This window comes from Vanellus vanellus (genome assembly GCF_965231255.1).
Source record: "Vanellus vanellus genome assembly, chromosome: 33".
NCBI lineage: Eukaryota > Metazoa > Chordata > Aves > Charadriiformes > Charadriidae > Vanellus > Vanellus vanellus.
The window spans coordinates 182,157-200,991 of NC_138938.1; the positions used below are offsets into that span (position 1 = coordinate 182,157).

The window sequence follows — 18,835 nt, forward strand, 5'->3', positions numbered from 1 at the left end:
AAAAAGGGGGGGATTGGGGCTCACCTGTGGCCGGTTCCGTCGGTGCGTGGAAGGGCAGAGGCACTCCCTACGGATAAACCCTAAGATTACCTCCCCCGAAACCCTCCTTTTTCACCCCAAAATCCCCCCCCCTCCCTCCCCCCCCGCGGGTGAGGCCGCGGCGTCACCTCGTAGAGTTTGGAGACCACCAGTCTCTTCCCGCTGCTGTTGGTCCCCTCCAGCGCCACGATCTGAAATTGGGATGGAGGGAGGAAAAACCCACGTCGGGCTCCCCGTTTTGGGGAAGAAAATGAGGAGTTTCTCAAAATTCGGGGGGGTTCCTCCCCCCCCCCCCCCCCCCCAAAAAAAAAAACCACCACCCCACACCTGCCCAGGAAAAAGGGAATATTCCTTCAGCTCCGAGAGATCGAGAGGGATTTGGCCGCCTGAGGAGTGTTCCCGGTCTCCTTCCAGCACCACCGATTTGGCGTTGAGTTTCCCGTTGCTGTCACAGCCGATCTGGCCCAGTACCGTCACCGGTTCCTGTGGGAGAACAGCCCAAAAAAAAAAAAAAAAAAAACAAAACAAAACCAAAAAACCCCAAATCCAACCGGTTTTGCCCCAAAATCCCCCCGAAAAGCGGGTGTTGCGGTGACACCCGGAGAGGGGCGTTCACCTGCGCCGGGAGCAAAACGGAGGTGAAGTCCTCCAGGTGGTGGCGGCTCTTGAGCGCGTCACCGAGTTCCTCGATCCTCCACGACAGCACTACAAAAAAAAAACCAAAAAACACCAAAAAAAAAAAAAAAACAACACCCCAAAAAAACAGCATTACCACCAAATCGAGGTGGGGGGGGGGGTCACCTCCCTGAACCCCCCCCCCACCCCACCCCCCCGCGGTGTCACCTTCCCGGACGTCGAGTGCTTTCTGGAACATATATTTGTAGTTTTTGGTTAAATTGTCTTCGGGGGGACCGAAAAGTTTTAGGGTACAACCGCCGCCGCCGCCACCGCCGCTCCAGGTGGGACCTTGGACGGTGCCGAACGACGCCACCACCTCCCCGCGGCTACCGCGCGCCGCGTATTTTTGGGAGGGGGTGACGCTGCGGGGACAAAAAGGAAAGGGAAAGTGAAGGGGGTGACGGCGGCGGTGACGCCGGGTGATGGTCGCGGTGACGCCGGGTGACGCCGGGTTTACCTCGGGGAGAAACCGTTGGGTGAAAAAAGAGCGTAAGGACTGCGGGAGGCGAAAGTGCGCTTCGGTCGAGGGGTTTCCGGGGTGGAATTGGTACGTTTTTGGGACCCCTGTGAGAGAAAGACACCGAGAAAAAGGGTATTTTGGGGTGAGGAGGGGGTTTTGGGGTTAAAAACCGGGGAATTCGGGAGGGTTTTTTTTGGAGGGAGGGGTCGAGGTGTCGCGGAGCACCTTGGATGGAGTGGTGTAGGCGTCCAGCAGCTCCTCCTCGGCTTCCTCGTCAAGGCTGCCGGCTCGTTAAGGAGCAGCCAAAATTCCGGGGGTTTTTTTGGAGGACACCCAACCACCAGCACAACCCCCCCCCCAAAGCTGTTAATTACCCCCTCGTTAACAGGTGCTAACGAGGCCTCATTGCCAAAGCACTGAAACACCCCAAAATCCACAGGTTTTTTTAGGAATCGCCCCAAAACCTGCCAGTTTTTTTTTAGGAATCGCCCCAAAACCCGCTGCTTTTTTTAGGAATCGCCCCAAAACCCACTGCTTTTTTTAGGAATCGCCCCAAAACCCGCTGCTTTTTTCAGGAATCGCCCCAAAACCCGCTGCTTTTTTTAGGAATCGCCCCAAAACCCACTGCTTTTTTTAGGAATCGCCCCAAAACCCACTGTTTTACTTAGGAATTGCCTCAAAAGCTGCAGTTTTTTAAGGAATTGCCTCAAAACACACTGGGTTTTTTTTAGGAATCACCCCAAAACCTGCAGGTTTTTTAAGAATCATCCCAAATCTGCTGTTTTTTTCAGGAATTGCCCCAAAACCCACTGCTTTTTTTAGGAATTGCCCCAAAACCCACTGTTTTACTTAGGAATCACCCCAAAACCTGCTGATTTTTTAGGAATCACCCCAAAACCTGCTGGGTTTTTTCAGGAATCACCCCAAAACCCAGTTTTTTTCAGGAATCACCCCAAAACCCACAGGTTTTTTTCAGGAATCACCCCAAAACCCACAGGTTTTTCCAGGAATCGCCCCAAAACCTGCCTTTTTTTTTTTTTTTCAAGAATCGCCCCAAAACCCACAGGTTTTTCCAGGAATTGCTCCAAAACCTGCCTTTTTTTTTTTTCAGGAATCACCCCAAAACCCGCAGGTTTTTTAGGAATCGCCCCAAAACCCGCAGGTGTTTTCGGAATCACCCCAAAACCCGCAGGTGTTTTCGGAATCGCCCCAAAACCCGCAGGTGTTTTCGGAATCACCCCAAAACCCGCAGGTGTTTTCGGAATCGCCCCAAAACCCGCAGGTGTTTTCGGAATCGCCCCAAAACCCGCAGGGATTTTTAGGAATCACCCCAAAACCCGCAGGGATTTTTAGGAATCGCCCCAAAACCCGTTGGGGTTTTTAGGAATCGCCCCAAAACCCGCAGGGATTTTTAGGAATCGCCCCAAAACCCGTTGGGGTTTTTAGGAATCGCCCCAAAACCCGCAGGTTTTTTAGGAATCGCCCCAAAACCCGCAGGGTTTTTAGGAATCGCCCCAAAACCCGCAGGTGTTTTCGGAATCGCCCCAAAACCCGCAGGGTTTTTAGGAATCGCCCCAAAACCCGCAGGTGTTTTCCAGGAATCGCCCCAAAACCCACAGGTTTTTTAGGAATCGCCCCAAAACCCGCAGGTGTTTTAGGAATCGCCCCAAAACCCGCAGGTGTTTTAGGAATCGCCCCAAAACCCGTTGGGGTTTTTAGGAATCGCCCCAAAACCCATTGGGGTTTTTAGGAATCGCCCCAAAACCCGCAGGTGTTTTTAGGAATCGCCCCAAAACCCACAGGTGTTTTAGGAATCGCCCCAAAACCCGCAGGTTTTTTAGGAATCGCCCCAAAACCCGCAGGTGTTTTAGGAATCGCCCCAAAACCCGCAGGTGTTTTAGGAATCGCCCCAAAACCCGTTGGGGTTTTTAGGAATCGCCCCAAAACTCACAGGGATTTTTAGGAATCGCCCCAAAACCCGCAGGGATTTTTAGGAATCGCCCCAAAACCCGCAGGGATTTTTAGGAATCGCCCCAAAACTCGCAGGGATTTTTAGGAATCGCCCCAAAACTCGCAGGGATTTTTAGGAATCGCCCCAAAACTCACAGGGATTTTTAGGAATCGCCCCAAAACTCACAGGGATTTTTAGGAATCGCCCCAAAACTCACAGGGATTTTTAGGAATCGCCCCAAAACTCACAGGGATTTTTAGGAATCGCCCCAAAACTCACAGGGATTTTTAGGAATCGCCCCAAAACTCACAGGGATTTTTAGGAATCGCCCCAAAACTCACAGGGATTTTTAGGAATCGCCCCAAAACTCACAGGGATTTTTAGGAATCGCCCCAAAACTCACAGGGATTTTTAGGAATCGCCCCAAAACTCACAGGGATTTTTAGGAATCGCCCCAAAACTCACAGCGATTTTTAGGAATCGCCCCAAAACTCACAGCGATTTTTAGGAATCGCCCCAAAACTCACAGCGATTTTTAGGAATCGCCCCAAAACCCGCAGGTTTTTTAGGAATCGCCCCAAAACCCGCAGGTTTTTTAGGAATCGCCCCAAAACCCGCAGCGATTTTTAGGAATCGCCCCAAAACCCGCAGCGATTTTTAGGAATCGCCCCAAAACCTGCAGCGATTTTTAGGAATCGCCCCAAAACTCACAGCGATTTTTAGGAATCGCCCCAAAACTCACAGCAATTTTTAGGAATCGCCCCAAAACTCACAGCAATTTTTAGGAATCGCCCCAAAACTCACAGCAATTTTTAGGAATCGCCCCAAAACCCGCAGGTTTTTTAGGAATCGCCCCAAAACTCGTTGGGATTTTTAGGAATCGCCCCAAGACCGGGATTTTTAAAGAATCGCCCCAAAACCCGCTGGTTTGTTTCTTTCTTTTTTAGGAACCGCCTCACAGAGGGGGGGATACAGCTCCTGGAGGGAGTGGACGTCGTGGAAGCCACCGTAGCGGTTATCCCTTTTCCGGGGGACGCGGCTGCCCCGCTTGGCGAGGACCTGCGGGAGGAAGAGGAGGAGTGGGGTGAGTGTGTGTCGTCCCCCCCCCCCCTTTCCCTGAGGGTTATGGGGTTGGGGGGAGGAGACACGGGACCCCCCCCCCCAAAAAACCAACCCAACCCCCCACCTCATGCTCGAAGGCGTCGAGGCCCTCGGCGGAGAGCTGGGTGCCGAGGTCCTTGCTGGTAACGAAGGCCAACAGCTCGTTAGCCAACTCCACCGGGCCCAGCCCGTGGCTCCGGCACAGCTCCACCACTGCGGGCAGGGAGGGGTTAACGGGGGTTGGGGGGGGGGCAAACACACAACCCCTCAATGTACCCCAAAATCCACTGGTGGACCCCCTTACACCTCCCCCCCCCCCCCCCCTTTCCTCCTCCCCCTCATCTCCAGCTCCGGACCCCCCAAAAGCCCAACTCGCCCCAACATCCCCCCCCCCCCCCAAACCCCTCGTACCCCCCCAAATCCGGCTGTCCTGACCCCCATAAACCCCCCCCCCCAGTGATCCCCAAAACACCCAACACCCCCACACGCCAAAATACCCCCTCAGACCCCTCCCCCGACACCCCCACACCCCCCACTACCCTCCCCTGTCGCCCCCCAATACCCCCAAAAAACCTCCCCGACACCCCCAGACCCCCCAAACACCTCTCCTGACACCCCCGAACCACTTGAACCCCCCAGACCCCTCCCCTGTCACCCCCAGACCCCCAATACCCCCAAAAAACCTCCCTGACACCCCCAAACACCTCTCCTGACACCCCCAAACCACTTGAACCCCCCCCGACCCCTTCTCTGTCACCCCCAGACCCCCCAATACCCCCAAAAAACCTCCCTGACACCCCCAAACACCTCTCCTGGCACCCCCGAACCACTTGAACCCCCCCAGACCCCTCCCCTGTCACCCCCAGACCCCCCAATACCCCCGAAAAACCTCCCTGACACCCCCAAACACCTCTCCTGACACCCCGAACCACTTGAACCCCCCCAGACCCCTCCTCTGTCACCCCCAGACACCCCAATACCCCCTCTAACGCCTCTCGACACCCCCAAAATCCTCACTTGACGCCCCCACCCCCCATGCGCCCTCAAACAACCCCCCTGACACCCCCAAACCCCCAATAACCCCCCCAAACTCCTCACCTGACACCCCAACCCCCCCCAACACCCACTAACGCCCCCAAACTCCTCGCTTGACACCCCCAAACCTCTCAATACGCCTCACACAACCCCCCCAGAACCCCCAATAGTCCCTCAAACACCCCCCGGGACACCCCCAGCCCCCCAATACCCCCTCACACACACCCCTGACACCCCCAGTCCTCCCTACAACCCCCTCAAACACCCCCACTACCCCCTCAAACGCCTCACCTGACACCCCCAGCCCCCCAAAGCCCCCTGAAACACCCCGCAACACCCCCAGACCCATAATACCCCCTCAAACATCCCCCCGACACCCCCTCAAACACCTCACCAGACGCCCAACCCCCCCAATACCCCCTCACACACCCCCCCGACACCTCCACACCCCCCAACACCCCCTCAAACAACCCCCCTGACACCCCCAGACCCCCCAATACTCCCTCACACGCATCCTCTGACACCTCCAGTCCCCCCAAAGCCCCCTGAAACACCCCCCCGATTCACCCACCCCCCCCCCTCCCTCCCCTCACACAACCCCTCTGACACCCCCAGCTCCCCAATACCCCCTCAAACACCCCCCCCGACACCCTCAGCCCCCCCAATACCCCCCTCCCCGGTGTCCTCACGCCTGGCGGGCACGTCCTCGCCCCGGCAGCGCAGCTCAAAGAGCCCCAACTCCCGCAGCACCGCCTCGGCCGACACCGCCTCCCCCTCCGCCTCCGCCATCGCCGCGGCGAAAAGCCCGCGCGGGCGCGACACCGCCGCGCTTGACGGCAGCGGGGACGGAAAGTAGGCGGGGCAGCGCCTTATAAGGAGAAAAGGCGTGGCCACGCAGATGTAGAAAGCCAACTAACCAATGGAAGAAGGGAGGGCGGGGAGGGGGCGTGGTCAGGGTACCCCCTCCATCCCCTTTCCCCCTCCCCTCGGGGGAAGGAGGAAAAAAGGCGGGAATTTTCCCGCCCTCCCGGGGGTCTCCTCACAGCGGCGGTCGATGGAGAACGACCCCAGAGGGACCGGACCGGTCTCCGGAGGGGTCGTACGGGCTCCGGGAGGATCGTCCCCGCTCCGGGGGGCACCGCCCCGGTCGGAGAGGGACCGCCCCGGTCGCGGACAGGATCCGCCTCGCTCCCTGAGAGGATTCCCACCGATCCCTGACAGGATCAATCCCGGTCCCTGACAGGATTCCCGCCACTCCCTGACAGGATTCCCGCCGCTCCCTGACAGGATCCATCCCGGCCGAGGAGTGTCCGTCCCTGTCATGTCCCCTCACACCTCCTCACCCCACTGAAGGCCACAACAGCCTCACAACAGGACCACAACCTGCCGCAGCACAGGTTTTTATTCAGAACAATCCGCAAAATAGATCTATAACCCCATATATAAACCCTAAACGTATATTAGTTCTATGGTTTTTTTGCACTTGAGTGGTAAAAGTGACACCGGTGGGGTGGAGGGGGGGCGGGTGGGATTCGCCCTGAGGCAAAGCTGGAGGGGGAAGGGGGGGGGGGGAAGGACCGGAGAGAAAAGAGCTTTGATTTTAATAACGTTTCTTGGTGTGGTTTGGTTTTTTCCTTATTTTTAATTTATACAATAAAAAAAAAAAACAAAACAGCATTATGGCACCCGGTAGGCAGAAGATCCCTGACTGGAAGCGAGAGGCCATGGGGGGGCTCAGAAATGGGATGAGACCCGGCGTCACCCCCGGCTCCTTCGGTAGGAAAAGGCACAAAAAAACGTGAGAATTCCCCCCCAAAAAAACCCCAGCGGTGCGAGAGGTGAGGAAACTGGCGTTTCTTTGGCAAAGCGCGAGGGGAACCCTGTTGTCCCGGCTGGGGGCGGCCATAACGCCTTCACACCCCCCCCCACTCCCCCTCCTTTTATGCTGGAAAAAAAAAAAAAAAAGGCAAAACCCCCAAAAAACGGAAAAACACGCGGTTCTCGCTCCGCAGCGAAGGCACTTGGAGGGGTGGGGGGTCCGGTCAGGCGAACATGGTGAGCTGGAGCCACTGCGGGGGGAGGAGGAGGGTGTGAGGAAGGGGTTTGGGGGGGGGTTAAGTGGGTTTTTGGGTGGGTTTGGGGTTTTTTGGGGTTTTTTTTTGGGGGGGGGGGGGTGGGGGGTTGTCAGCCCCAGGCAGCACCCCCAGGTACCTGCAGCAAGTCGAAGGTGACGACGCCGTCCTGGTCCACGTCCATCGCTTGGAAAAACCCTGAGGCGAAGGGGAAAAGGTATTATTTTTCTTTTTTTTTTTTTGGTGGTGTTTTTGTTTTTGTTTGTTTTTTTTTTTAATGGGAAAAATGGGGCAGGTCAAAGGGAAAAAGTTGGGAGAAAAAAAGCGGGATTTAAGGGGAAAAATTAGGAAAATGAGGAAGGATTTAAGGGGAAAAGCGAAGGAAAAGCAACAAGATTTAAGAGGGAAAATGACAAAAATGGGGAAGGATTTAAGGGGAAAAGTCAGGAAAGAACAGGATTTGAGGGGGAAATGTCAGGAAAGAGGAGGATTTGAGGGGGAAAAGTCAGGAAAGAGGAGGATTTGAGGGGGAAAAGTCAGGAAAGAGGAAGATTTGAGGGGGAAAAGTCAGGAAAGAGGAGGATTTGAGGGGGAAATGTCAGGAAAGAGGAGGATTTGAGGGGGAAAAGTCAGGAAAGAGGAGGATTTGAGGGGGAAATGTCAGGAAAGAGGAGGATTTGAGGGAGAAAAGTCAGGAAAGAGGAGGATTTGAGGGAGAAATGTCAGGAAAGAGGAAGATTTGAGGGGGAAAAGTCAGGAAAGAGGAGGATTTGAGGGGGAAATGTCAGGAAAAAACCCAGAATTTAAGAGCAAAAGTCAGGAAAAAAAACACTTTTCCTGTTAAACCTGTGGGGTTTTCTCCAGCTTTTCGTGTTCGATTCCGTGGAGAAGTTAAATTCCGGGAAAAGTTGGAAAACCCCCTCAGGAGTTCAGTGAGAAAGCCGGACCCCCCCCCCCAGCATTTAGCAGGAAAAAGTGCGAAAAAAGCACAGGATTTCAAGGGAAAAATCAGAAACCACATTTTTTTTTTTTCTGTGAAAAAGTGCAACAACCCAGCAGGGTTTAACGGGAAAAGTTGGAAAACGGGATTTTGCAGAAAAAAATTGGGGATTTATTCCAACTTTTCCCCTTAAATTCTGCTTTTTTTTTAAAAAAAAAAAAAAAATGAGGGGGGGATTTGCCCTTTTCCCGTCTTCTCCCTCAACCCCTGTGGGGTTTTTCCAACTTTTCCGGGGAATCGAATGAGGAAAGTAGGGGTAAACCCCCCATATTTTAAATCTTTTTTTTTTTTTTTTTTTTTTTTTTTTTCTCCTGTTAAATCCTGTAGGACTCGCGGAGGGATTGGACAAAAGCGGTGGGTTTTGGGGGTAAAAGGTCACTCACGGAACATGGTCTCCAGGCGCACGAGGCAGCAGACGAAGTTGTCGAAGTCGATGGCCAGGTCGGGCTCCGCGTAGCGGGTGATGATCAGCTCGTGCAGCTTTTTGTTCAATTTATAACCTTTTTAGGGAAAAAAAAAAACCAAACAAAACCCAAAAATACCAATTCAAATCGCCCGAGGTGGACGAGAGGGAAATTCGTTAGGCGGCGTTAACGAATCGCCGGAGCCGGGGGGTGGAGGGTACCTGCCGCTTCCAGCGCCATGCGCATCTCGTAGGCGCTCATGCTGCCCGACTTATCCAGGTCGAATTTGCGGAAGATGGCCTGCAAGCCACAAAAAAACACCAAAAAAACCCCCAAAATCAAATTAATAAAATTAAATAAAAATTAAATAAATTAAAAGGGGGGTCAGCCATGAGGAGAGAGACCCCGAAAACCTCCCCCAGACCCACCAGGTAGTTGCGGATTCGGTTCCACAAGATGTTGAACTCCACCAGCCCCAGTTTCCCGTTGCCGTCTTTCTGCGGGCCGGGAGGCGGTTAAGAAAAATGGGGATTTTGGGGGGGTTTCCACCCAAAAAAATACCCTCCCCGCCGCCCCTCCGCTCGGCGGTGGAGGATACATCCATGAGGTTGACCATGCTGCGGCAGGACTCGGTGCTGAACCCTTTGGTCCGGAGATCTTTATCTGCAAAAAATAAACAAAAAAATCCCGGCGTTAACGGCGTTAACGAGTTACACGGTGATTAACGAGGAGCCGCAGGGGAGTCCCGCCCGGCTCACGTTTGCCGATGATGCGGTTGAGGATGGTCTGAAGTTCCGTCACGCTGATCTCCATGTCCTGCGGGGAGAAGACGCGTTGTTCGCCGGCAGCTCCGGTGGCACCGACCGCCGGCGTCACCGGTCCCGGCACAACTCTCTTACCGCCCCCGCCAGCTGCTTGAAGAGCTGCTTGAAGTTGTCATCGATTTGGCTTTCGGAGAGCACTTTCTGAGGGGGGGAAAAAAAAAGGCTTTTTTGGTAAAAAGGCGACGCCTCAGCACCCTACGGGTGGTTCATCCCCCTCACCTCATCCGGGAGCGTGGCTTGGATCTTGTCATCCATTTCCCTGCGGAGATAAGAAAGGAGAGGTTTGCCCTCAAAAGAGTGGCCGGGGCGTCGTTAACGCTAACGAGGCTGCGGGTGTCTTACTCGGTGCCGGCTTTCTTCTCGGAAAAGACGCGGAGAACGAAATCTCCTTCTTTGTTGGGTTCGAAGGTGGAGGGTACCACGATGTATTCTCCCGGCGGCAGCCGGAACCGCGTGCTCACCTCCCGCAGGTTGATGAACTGCTCCGAACGCGCGCGGGACGCGTTGGCCAGGAAAAAATCCCGCTTCAGGTGGACGCCCGATTTCCCCACGTGCTGCCGGTTAAAAATCACCCAAAATAACCCCAAAGAAACCACCACCTTCCGTCTTTCCTGATTACGGCGCGGTAACGGGGATGGTATCACCGCCGGCGAGTCGTACCCACCTCCGGAGGAACCTGGAAGGAGAGGAGGAGAAGCGTCACCTCTCCGTCACGCGGCGACACCGGGTGACGGCACCGGGCGACGCCGTTACCTCGTAGACGGCGAAACCGATGGTCTCCATGTCTTTGCCGTAGCGGCGTTCGCGGCGCCGGTGCTTCTGCATCAGCGCCAGGAGGAAACTACAACCGGGTTCGCGCCCGCCGCCCTCGTCCCCGTCGTCGTCCACCTCCTCCAGCTGGATCTTAAACTGGGGGTTTATCCAGAAAGTAGCTAGGAAAAAAAAAAAAGGCAAAAAGAGGTTAAATCCACACCAAAATTAGCTTTTTATTTTTGTTTTGTTTTTTTTTATTATTATTTTTTTAAGGGGAAACTCCTCGCTTACCGGGGTAGTTGCGACAGCCACCGGCCGTGCTGCCGCGTCGCCACGTGCCGTCGTAGAGCCGCGTGTTCCACTTGCGGAATTTACGGGATTGGAGAGCGTCCGGAGTGAGGTTACAGATCTCCAGGCGGGTAAATTCCCGCAGGAAATCCCGGAAGGACATCCTGGAGGAAGAGGAAGCGCCGAAAATGGGGAGCGGAAAAACATCCCTTCTTTTCCTGGCGCCAAAGAGACAGGAAAAGGGTTTTTTTTATGGTTGGTTTTTAATCTTTTTTTTGGGGGGGGGGCTTACCAAAATTCACCGTCTTCCATTTTCACCATCAGCTGCTGCCTCAGCGCCGGTTCCACCGCGTTCCACTCGGCCGAACTGCGGGCGGCAAACGGATCTCACCCTCAGGCTCCCTCCTCTTCGTTAATTAACGCTAACGAAGCCTCCCGATCCTCACCTATCGCTCCAGGCTCCCGTCCACTCCACTTCTCCCCAGGGATTGCGCATACGGATCAGGCCCAGGGATTGTCCGCGGTAGTTGATCTGCGAAAGGCGCCGTCAGGACTCCCGAACCAAAAAAACACCGTTTTCTCCCCCAAAACGGCGGCGGCTCTCACCTGTTTGGCCCCCGTCACCGAGTACGCGTGTCCCTTCACCAGCTTCTTGAAGGTCACCGCCTCCATGTCGAAGGCGCTCGTTATCTGCGAGGAAACGAAGCCGGCGGCCGCGTTAACGGCACACGCCGCAGCGCTTATTCTACCACCAGCTGCAGGACCTCCCCCCCCCCCCCAAAATTTTCTTTTTTTAACCCAAAACCATCCCCCTTTTCTCACGTCGATGGAGCAGCCCAGCAGGGAGCCGCGTTCCAGCGCTTTGAGGATGATCTGGTAGAGATCCGCCGGAGGTCGGCGCAGATCGTACCACTCCGTCACGCCGCCGGTGAAGTCCTCGAAACCCTCCGAGGTGCTGCCGCCCGACAGCGCCTCGTAGCACCCATTCACCCTACGAGATGGGAGAGGGTTTTTGGGGTTTTTTTGGGGTGTTTTAACCCCAAAATAAAAAAAAAGGAACGAGGAGGAAAAGCGCGGAGGGCGTACTTGGCGTAGGCTTTCTCCAACAAGGCGCTCCAGAACTCGGTGCCCTCGGCGGAGTGGACGAAGAGCAGTTTGCCGTCTTTGGTGGGCAGGTAGTCGTCCACCACCACGTCCAGCCACTCGCCGAATTGCCAAATCTGAAGAAAAGGGAGGCCGAAGGTTAAAAAAAAAAAAAAAAAAAAAAAAATTTATTTGAGGAGAAAATAGCCGGTTTTGGTGTACCGCAGCGGCACGGCCCCGGCGGGGATGATGTAACGGAGGAATGGCGGCAGCAAAACCCTCTCAAAATGGAGGGAGAGCATCAAAATGGTGGAGGAGAGCCCCAAAATGGAGAGGAGGAGCCTCGAAACAGTGGGGAATCCACTCAAAATGGAGGGAGAGGCCCAAAATGGTGGAGGAGAGCCCCAAAATGGGGAGGAACCTCAAAACAGTGGGGAATCCTCTCAAAATGGAGGGAGACCCCCAAAATGGTGGAGAGCCCCAAAATGGTGGAGGAGAGCCCCAAAATGGAGAGGAGGAGCCTCAAAACAGTGGGGAATCCACTCAAAATGGAGGGAGAGGCCCAAAATGGTGGAGGAGAGCCCCAAAATGGGGAGGAGCCTCAAAACAGTGGGGAATCCTCTCAAAATGGAGGGAGACCCCCAAAATGGTGGAGAGCCCCAAAATGGTGGAGGAGAGCCCCAAAATGGAGGGAGAGCCCCAAAATGGTGGAGGAGAGCCCCAAAATGGAGAGGAGGAGCCTCAAAACAGTGGGGAATCCACTCAAAATGGAGGGAGAGGCCCAAAATGGTGGAGGAGAGCCCCAAAATGGGGAGGAACCTCAAAACAGTGGAGAATCCTCTCAAAATGGAGGGAGAGCCCCAAAATGGTGGACGAGAGCCCCAAAATGGAGAGGAGGAGCCTCGAAACATTGGAGAATCCTCTCAAAATGGAGGGAGAGCCTCCAAATGGTGGAGAGGAGCCCCAAACCAGTGAGGAATCCTCTCAAAATGGTGGAGAGGAGCCCCACAATGGAGGGGATACTCCCAAGATGGAGGAGGAGACCCCCAAAATGGTGGGGGACCCTCTCAAAATGGAGGTGGGAACCCCCAAAATGGAGGAGGAGACCCCCAAAATGGGAAATCCTCTCAAAATGGTGGAGGGGAGCCCCAAACTGGTGGGGGAGAACCTCAAAATGTTGGAGATGAGCCCCAAAGTGGTGGGAAATCATCTCAAAATGGAGGGGAAGAGCCCCAAAATGGTGGGGATACCCCCAAAATGGTGGAGAAGAGCCCCCAAATGGTGAGGAACCCTCTCAAAATGGAGGGGAGAACCTCCAAAATGGAGGAGGAGACCCCCAAAATGGTGGGGGACCCTCTCAAGATGGTGGAGAGGAGGTCCAAAATGGAGTGAGAAAGCCCCAAAGTGGAGGGGGAAAGCCCCAAAATGGTGGAGGAGAGCCCTGAAATGGTGAGGAATCCTCTCAAAATGGAGGGGAGAACCTCCAAAATGGAGGGGGAGCCCCAAAATGGTGAGGAACCCTCTCAAAATGGAGGGGAGAACCCCCAAAATGGAGGAGGAGCCCCCCAAAATGGTGGGGGACCCTCTCAAGATGGTGGAGAGGACGTCCAAAATGGAGTGGGAGCCCCAAAACGGAGGGGGAAAGCCCCAAAATGGAGGGGGAAATCCCCCAAATGGTGGACGCGAGCCCCAAAATGGTGAGGAACCCTCTCAAAATGGAGGGGAGAACCCCCAAAATGGTGGAGAAGACCCCCAAAATGGTGGGGGACCCTCTCAAGATGGTGGAGAGGAGGTCCAAAATGGAGTGAGAAAGCCCCAAAGTGGAGGGGGAAAGCCCCAAAATGGTGGAGGAGAGCCCCGAAATGGCGGGAAATCCTCTCAAAATGCTTAAGGGGAGCCCCAAAATGGTGCAGATGAGCCCCAAAATGGAGGGGGAGCCCCCAAATCGTGAGGAATCTTCTCAAAATGGAGGGGAGAACCCCCAAAATGGTGGAGGAGACCCCCAAAATGGTGGGGGACCCTCTCAAGATGGTGGAGAGGAGGTCCAAAATGGAGTGGGAGCCCCAAAGTGGAGGTGGAAAGCCCCAAAATGGTGGAGGAGAGCCCTGAAATGGTGAGGAATCCTCTCAAAATGGAGGGGAGAACCTCCAAAATGGAGGGGGAGCCCCAAAATGGTGAGGAATCTTCTCAAAATGGAGGGGAGAACCCCCAAAATGGAGGAGGAGACCCCCAAAATGGTGGGGGACCCTCTCAAGATGGTGGAGAGGACGTCCAAAATGGAGTGGGAGCCCCAAAACAGAGGGGGAAATCTCCCAAATGGTGGACGCGAGCCCCGAAATGGTGGGAAATCCACTCAAAATGAAGGGAAGAACCCCCCCCCCCCCCCAAAAAAATTTTGGGGAGAGGGGGGACGGACGGTTTCGGCCTCACCTGGAAGTGGAAGATGCCGGCGTAGCCGTGCTGGAAGCTCTGCCCGTGCGGCACCACGCGGTGAAGGAGGTTCTCGTTGAGCGTGAGGGAGGCGATGGCCGCCAGCAGCCAGCAGTCACCTGCGGGCACCCCCTCCCTCTCAGTTTTGGGGTTAAAACCGCCGTTTTCCGCTCACTCAACACCTAACGCATATTTTCACGCTCCGCAGGCGCAGAGCTGGGGAAGAACGCGCAGCCGGTTCCGCCGCGACACGCCGGCGGTAACGACTACGCCGCGCAAACGAGCCTCGGTGAGGCACAACCGTCCCCGCTCCCCCCTTCCCCACCTCAAAAAAAAACCCCTCCGTTTTGAGGCAAAAAAAGAGGAAATCGGGACAACCGAAGCGTCGACGCTCCCTACCCAGCGCTCCCTGGCAGATGTCGGTGCGCGTGGCGCCGTCCACGATGAACCGCGGGCGCGGACACAGCTCCTGCGGGAAAACGCCCCCGATGCCGTCACCGAAACGCCGACGGGAAGACTTTACCGCCGGTAACGACGCTCTACGCCGCGGGAATTTCAAAGGCGAGCCGGCGGTTAATTAACGCCTTCCTCGTTAACGGCCTCACCGTCGGCCTTTTCCATTGGACGCCGTGAGTTTTGGCGGTGCCGGGACCCAATTCGCGGAAGCCGAGAGAAGCGGGAAGCGGCGGAAATGTTTGATCGCGGAAGAGGGTTCCGGAACGTCGGCATTCCTCCACCAAACGCCCGTAGTCCTGTCCCAGGTACCGCACCGCGTTCTCGTGTCGCCCCAAACCCAACGCTTTCGCCCGTTGGCGTTGGACCTGCGCCGAAACGCCGGTGCAGTACACCGGTACGATGGGCTCCTCCGCCATCCTGGGGAGAAAACGCGGGAAATTGGGCAAAGAAACAAAAACGAGCGCTAAAAGGTCGGTTTTACGCTTAATTTTTGCCGCCGCCACGCTTTCCCTCGCGCCGGGACAAAGTTGGGGAGCGCCTGCCGCACCCCCCCCCCCCCTTAATTAAATCAAGAGGAGGATAATGAGTGTATTTGAAGGCGTTTCTCGTTAGCGGGGGGGAGGAGGGCTAACGATGAGTAATTAGCGCAGCCTCGTTTGCGGGGGGGGGGGGGGGGGGCTCGGCCTGAAGGGGGATTGCGGGGGGGATGTGGGGGGGGTTGGATCCATGTACCCCTAAATTATAGGGTATTTAGGGGGGTTTAGGGATTTTTGGGGAGGATTTGGGCAATTTTGGGGGGGATTTTAGGGGGTTTGGAGTCTGTTTTAGGATCCCCACTGTGAGCAGCTTGGAACAAAAAAAGAGTAATTCTGCCCCAAAATCCCCACCACCACCAAAGTTGGGGTTTATTAAACCCGAGCGCTAATTACGATCCCCGGGGAGATCTTAATTTGGGGGGGAAATGCTAAAAAACGCTGAAACACCCCAAAATTTGGGGTCCCGTGCGGGGTTGGGGGCGATCGGGGGGATTTTGGTGAACGGAGCGTGCAGCTATTTTGGGGTGAAAAGCGGGAATTAAGGGGGCGGGGAATCCCTCCCACCCTCCCCGCACCCGAAGGCAGCTGTTCGCTGCCTGTCATCCGAGCGGGCCCAAAATAGTCGGATTTAACCTCGAAACGGCTCCGGAACGTTAAAAAATTACAATTCCGGCACCGGGCGGCCCCAATCGCTGACGAAAGGAGGGGAAACAGCCCCAAAACAGGTCCTGCCGGTCGCAGCATGTGTCACCGGGCCGCTCCCCGCCGGCGCAGCCCCAAGCAATGCTGCCGGGGCCCTCGTTAAACTCCTCAAGGCCTTAATTAAGAACTGGGCAACTTAATTAAGCGTTGGGGAGCTTAATTAGACACTAATTGGAGCTGCAGAGGGAGCGACAGAAGGGTGACACTGACGTTGGCAGTGTGTGGTGTGTCCCCCCCCAAAATAGGGGTTTCTGCCACCCCAAAGCTCAGCGCGGCCCTCGGGGGGTGTTCAGCGACACCCTAAAAAGGGCGATTACGCCCCAAAAAAGCACAAATTATCCCCAAAATGAGGGTTGAGGGGATGGGGGGGGTCCATCCCACCCTGCGACACCCCCCCCCCCCGAGAGCAGCATTTTGGGGCAGGATGGAGGCCGAGCTCAAGGGGGGGGGGGGGGGGGCACGGCTTCGTTAGGGACCGTCTTCTCCCTCTGCCGTTAATGAGGTTCTCCTTAACGAGTTTCCCCGCTAACGAGGTTCTCGACTCTCCCCGTTAACGAGGCGTCCCCCCCCCCCTCGCACCCCTGTGCCCCCCTCCGCTCCCCTCTCCCCCCCCCTCCCCCCAGAACCAGCGGGAGCCCTTTGTGCCCCACCCCCCCACCCCACCCCCCCCCCACATACACTTTTTGGCCGAGCAGGACAAAAATCGCCTTTTTTCACCCCGTTTCCAGGAGGGCGGCGGGTCACCGGCGGCCTGGCAGGTGCCGCGGGGGGGCAGAGAGAGGGGGGGGACGAAGACCTCAGCAGCCGCTTCCCTCCCGTGGCGCTGGGGGGGCAGAAAATAAAAACACGACGGAAAATAAGACACAAAAAACCCCAAAACCGTCAAAAAACCGCTACGTTCGGAACAAACCCATTAAAATTATAATCCCTCGTTCCCTCCCCCCTCCCCGAGGCGGATATAATCCCCCCCAAAAACCCCTTTTTCTGCTTAAAACAAGGCTGGGTTGTGGGGCGGGGCTCCCAACCCCTTTTCCCGGCACCGAGAAAGAAGGAAAACGAGCCAAAATGATGGGGTTTGCCCGTTTTCCTCCTTTTTTGCCCCGATCTGGCGGCGCGGGGAGTTGTATAAGCGCCGCCGGCCACAAAGTTGCGGAGAAGGGGAAGCGCCTCCGGCTCCGAAGGCGCTGTCACCCCCCCGAGGGGGGGACGACACGGGGACGTACCTCACCAGGGGGGCGGGGGGCGCTCCCAAACTCGCTGCTTTGGGGTAAAATAAGGAAAAAAAAAATATATAATATTAATATATAGATATAAAATCTTCCTTAAGCAGGAAGGCGAGGCCGGGTTGAACCCCCCGCCCGCCCCCGCCGAGACTCCTCCCTGCGCCGCTCCTCCCTCGCCGCCCGCGGGAGGGGGAAATGGGGTGAAAGAGAGCGATTTTGGGGGTGCCCAGGAGTTTCTGGGGCAATTTCTGGGCTTTTTGGGTCCGTTGGTGGGGCTGCGGGTTTTTTCGCCGCATTGCAACGGGCGGTGGCGGCCGCAGGGCCGGAGGAGGGGGGGGTGGGAATGCGGGGGTGGGCTGGGCCGTGGCGCATGCCACATGCGTGTGCGGGGGGTTGGACACGCAGGGACACGCGTGGGGCTTGTGTGGAGAGAGGGGACGCGTGCGTGGGGACATACGTGTGCGGAGAGCTGGGACACGCATAGGACACGTGTGTGCAGAGGGCTGGGACACACATGGGACACGTGTAGGACACGCGTGTGCAGAGGGCTGGGACACACATGGGACACGCGTGGGTAGAGGGCTGCGACACGCAGTGGACACACGTGTGCGAGGCCAGGACGCACACGTGTTCAGGGCGGGGACATGTATGTGCCAAGCTGGGGACACATGTTTTTCACGGCTGGGACACGTGTGTGCAAGATCACGACACATGTGTTCAGGGCTGGGACATGTGTGCACAGCCAGGGACACACATGTTCAGGGCTGGGACACGTGTGCAAGGCCGGGACACATGTTCAGGGCTGGGACATGTATGCAAGGCCGGGAACACATGTTCAGGGCTGGGACATGTATGCAAGGCCGGGAACACGTGTTCAGGGCTGGGACATGCGTGTGCAAGGCCAGGGACACGTGTGCAAGGCCAGGGGACATGTGTTCAGGGCTGAAACACGCATGCAACACCAGGACATACATGTGTTCAGGGCTGGGACATGCACACAAGGCCACAGAACATGGGTGTGCAAGGCCAGGTCACGTGTGTAAGGTCAGAAGACATGTTCAGGGCTGAAACACGTGTGCAACACCAGGACATACCCATGTCGAGCACTGGGACACACATGTGCAAGGCCAAGGAACGTGTTCAGGGTCAGGACACGTGTGCAAGGCCAGGGGACACACATGTTCAGGGTCAGGACACGTGTGCAAGGCCAGGGGACATGTGTGTGCAAGGCCAGGGGACACAGAGAACACACATGTGCATAACCAGGACACACACGTGTGCAGGCGGCTCAAACACCCCAGGACACGCGTGTGGAAGGCTGGGGCACACACACGTGACACAAAACACGCGTGTTACACGCGTGTGGCTGCCGCTGTCCCTACCTGAGCCCGCAGGATGGCTCCCTCCGCCCTCCACCGCCTGAGGAGAGAAATGGGGTTGGGGGGAGGTGTTCGGGGGGGGGAACCCCCCAAACCCCCCCCAAAATCACCCCCACCCCCCCAAAAATGACCCCCACCCCCAAACCCCCCCAAAATCACCCCCACACCACCCCCCAAACATTTATATCTATTTTATATCTCTTCCCCCCTCCGTCCCCTTTTCCACACACAAAAGGCAAAAACGAGCGATTTTTCTCCTTTTTTAATACTTCGTGTGAGCCGTTTTCCCCTCTTTTTACACAAAAAGGGGGGAGGCGGGAGGGTGCAGGGGGGGGGCGGGGGGGGGTGTCTCGGTGGCACCCGGACATTGTCACCCCCACCCCCCGCTTTGGCCTCACCGTGGAGGGTCTGTAAGAATTTG

The 18,835-nt window shown here is 56.2% G+C and overlaps 2 protein-coding genes across 2 annotated transcripts in view; both read right to left on the minus strand.

Moving 5' to 3' along the window:
- The window catches only part of POLA2 (DNA polymerase alpha 2, accessory subunit), a 16,217-nt gene extending 10,163 nt beyond the window's left edge, over nucleotides 1-6,054 (minus strand). The window contains exons 1-10 of the mRNA XM_082496918.1: nucleotides 5,954-6,054; nucleotides 4,315-4,442; nucleotides 4,102-4,187; nucleotides 1,403-1,457; nucleotides 1,175-1,281; nucleotides 883-1,079; nucleotides 656-744; nucleotides 367-522; nucleotides 168-230; nucleotides 25-67 (exon numbers count right to left, since the gene is read on the minus strand). Coding sequence (XP_082353044.1) covers nucleotides 25-67; nucleotides 168-230; nucleotides 367-522; nucleotides 656-744; nucleotides 883-1,079; nucleotides 1,175-1,281; nucleotides 1,403-1,457; nucleotides 4,102-4,187; nucleotides 4,315-4,442; nucleotides 5,954-6,053 — 1,024 coding nt within the window. The 5' untranslated portion in view covers nucleotide 6,054. The remainder of the gene's footprint in view (nucleotides 1-24; nucleotides 68-167; nucleotides 231-366; nucleotides 523-655; nucleotides 745-882; nucleotides 1,080-1,174; nucleotides 1,282-1,402; nucleotides 1,458-4,101; nucleotides 4,188-4,314; nucleotides 4,443-5,953) is intronic.
- A 674-nt stretch (nucleotides 6,055-6,728) lies between these two features.
- CAPN1 (calpain 1) lies at nucleotides 6,729-16,991 on the minus strand. Its single transcript, XM_082496909.1, has 22 exons — nucleotides 16,491-16,991; nucleotides 14,724-14,991; nucleotides 14,518-14,587; nucleotides 14,119-14,237; nucleotides 11,692-11,825; nucleotides 11,428-11,596; nucleotides 11,212-11,295; nucleotides 11,052-11,137; nucleotides 10,898-10,972; nucleotides 10,609-10,769; nucleotides 10,318-10,496; nucleotides 10,229-10,240; nucleotides 9,907-10,118; nucleotides 9,784-9,823; nucleotides 9,640-9,705; nucleotides 9,499-9,556; nucleotides 9,339-9,403; nucleotides 9,169-9,237; nucleotides 8,962-9,040; nucleotides 8,720-8,836; nucleotides 7,476-7,534; nucleotides 6,729-7,333 (listed from the first exon to the last, which is right to left on the minus strand). Exons 2-22 carry the CDS (start codon nucleotides 14,988-14,990, stop codon nucleotides 7,307-7,309), a joined length of 2,148 nt encoding a protein of 715 aa, XP_082353035.1. The 5' UTR covers nucleotide 14,991; nucleotides 16,491-16,991; the 3' UTR covers nucleotides 6,729-7,306.
- Between the last annotated feature and the right edge of the window lie 1,844 nt (nucleotides 16,992-18,835).